We start from the raw sequence: 1738 nt of genomic DNA, 5'->3' as shown, positions 1-1738 counted from the left end.
TAATATTTTAATAACGTTTTTTTTTTCGGTTTACATATTTTAATTACTTTGAGAAATGAGAATAGAAGAATGGGTTCTACCATTTTAATCGCATGAAATTAGTACTAAGGCCCAGCCCAAACTTTGGCCCTTACTATAAGATCCATGAGGCATATCAGAAGCCCAAATTAACGAAAAAATGAAAATGAAAAAAGAAAGGAGCCCCCGGCGAGGATCGAACTCGCGACCTTTCGCTTACGAAGCGAACGCACTACCACTATGCTACGGAGGCAACTGCGTTAAATTGCTGTTTTAAAATTATTTGTTATATAATGGTTCTTACTAGTAATTTTCTTAGTGTTTAATTGACAAAATATATATGTAATAATATTAGATTAATTGAATTTCTTGCTTTACATTTTAGTATTATGCATCTTTATTTATTCTTGTCTTTTTATAGACTACTTTTTAGTTAGAATTTTATACTTTTGTAACATTATTTATAAGAATTGAAATTATACACACAAGCTGTATCATCAATATTCAGATTTAAGTTTTATTTATTTATTTGAAACTTTAGTTCTTTCTGAACATTTTCAACATAGTTTCACCAAATATTTCAATCTTAAATCAAATGCAAATCATCATTGGTAAAAAATGAGGAAGAGTTTCACATAACTAGTTTTTAGCTTTTATGTATATATATCTATGACAATAAATCCATGATAAGTCATATTATTTTCTTTACATCTTAGCCAAAAAAATAATAATAATAATTATAATCAAAGATCTAACAAGCAAACTTGTATGCAATATAAAGAAAGAATTATATGCAAATGATCGGAACAAAGTGAACTTAGTATCACTGAGAAAGGGAGGAATGCAACAAAACTACTTCCTAAACTGCCTCCGCCGCCGCGCCGATGACTTGACTCGCAAGCCAACCGATTCGCCGATCACAACCTCGTCGACCAAGTCCTTGAATATCAGTCTCTCAACATCCAACACAACCCCGGGTAAATCGCGGTTGAATTCGGTCCAGCTCTCAGAACCATGCATGACATCTTCCATTAGCATGCTTTTCAGACTATCCTCCTCTTCTAAACTGCAATCATGATTCTTGGCTTGCATTTTCTCTATCTCGAAGCATAGTTCTTTGAGAAGCTTTTGCGCGCCAACGGTTTTCTTCGCGAGCTTGACTGTGCTGGGCTGAAACCATAGCTCAGTAGAGGAGCCTAGTTTCACACCGAGGATCTCGTTCACAGCATCGAAGATGAGTTTCCGGTGAAACTTCTCGGCGTTTAGCTTCGGGTAGGCAACTTTTCCAGTGCTTTCTTCTTTCGCAAGCAAACTACTCGCTTTCGTCTGCTCCAGTACAAGGAAAAGTTCCGGGTTAATCGGATGACCAGACGTGTGCAGTTGAAATGTCAACAATTCAGAACTCAGATCTCTGAGTAGGAGACCTGAGGCCAACAGTATTTCAGATACGTATCTGTGGTCCGGATTTGTGTTTTCGCATAGCGAAGCAATGTAATCGATTCTAGCTTCGTCGTGACTAGAGTTTAGCCGTCTGAGCTTCTGAACAAGATGATCTATGCTCTGCAGTTTCTTGCGATTCATCTCGCCGGAGCTGTTAAAAGAAAGGCTATCCGCAGCGTTCCACTGATCTTGATTCTCATTATCTGCTGAACAAGATTGGTGAATTTTAACCTCTTGAGGGAACATCTAAACAGATTAAGGGTTATGTTTGTAATTATAT

General features: G+C 36.9%; 1 protein-coding gene and 1 non-coding gene across 2 annotated transcripts in view; both read right to left on the bottom strand.

The window, feature by feature from the left end:
- On the bottom strand, positions 200 to 271 carry TRNAT-CGU. Its single transcript has one exon. It is a non-coding gene; the product is annotated as a tRNA-Thr (tRNA).
- Positions 648 to 1738, bottom strand: part of LOC107622954 (protein LONGIFOLIA 2) — a gene marked incomplete in the record, with an annotated part of 4948 nt that continues 3857 nt past the window's right edge. The window contains 1 exon segment of the mRNA XM_016325036.2: positions 648 to 1661. Coding sequence (XP_016180522.1) covers positions 871 to 1661 — 791 coding nt within the window.

The sequence above is a fragment of the Arachis ipaensis genome, chromosome B10 (assembly GCF_000816755.2).
Source record: "Arachis ipaensis cultivar K30076 chromosome B10, Araip1.1, whole genome shotgun sequence".
Taxonomy (NCBI): Eukaryota; Viridiplantae; Streptophyta; class Magnoliopsida; order Fabales; family Fabaceae; genus Arachis; species Arachis ipaensis.
This window is presented reverse-complemented; position numbering and strand designations above follow the sequence as displayed.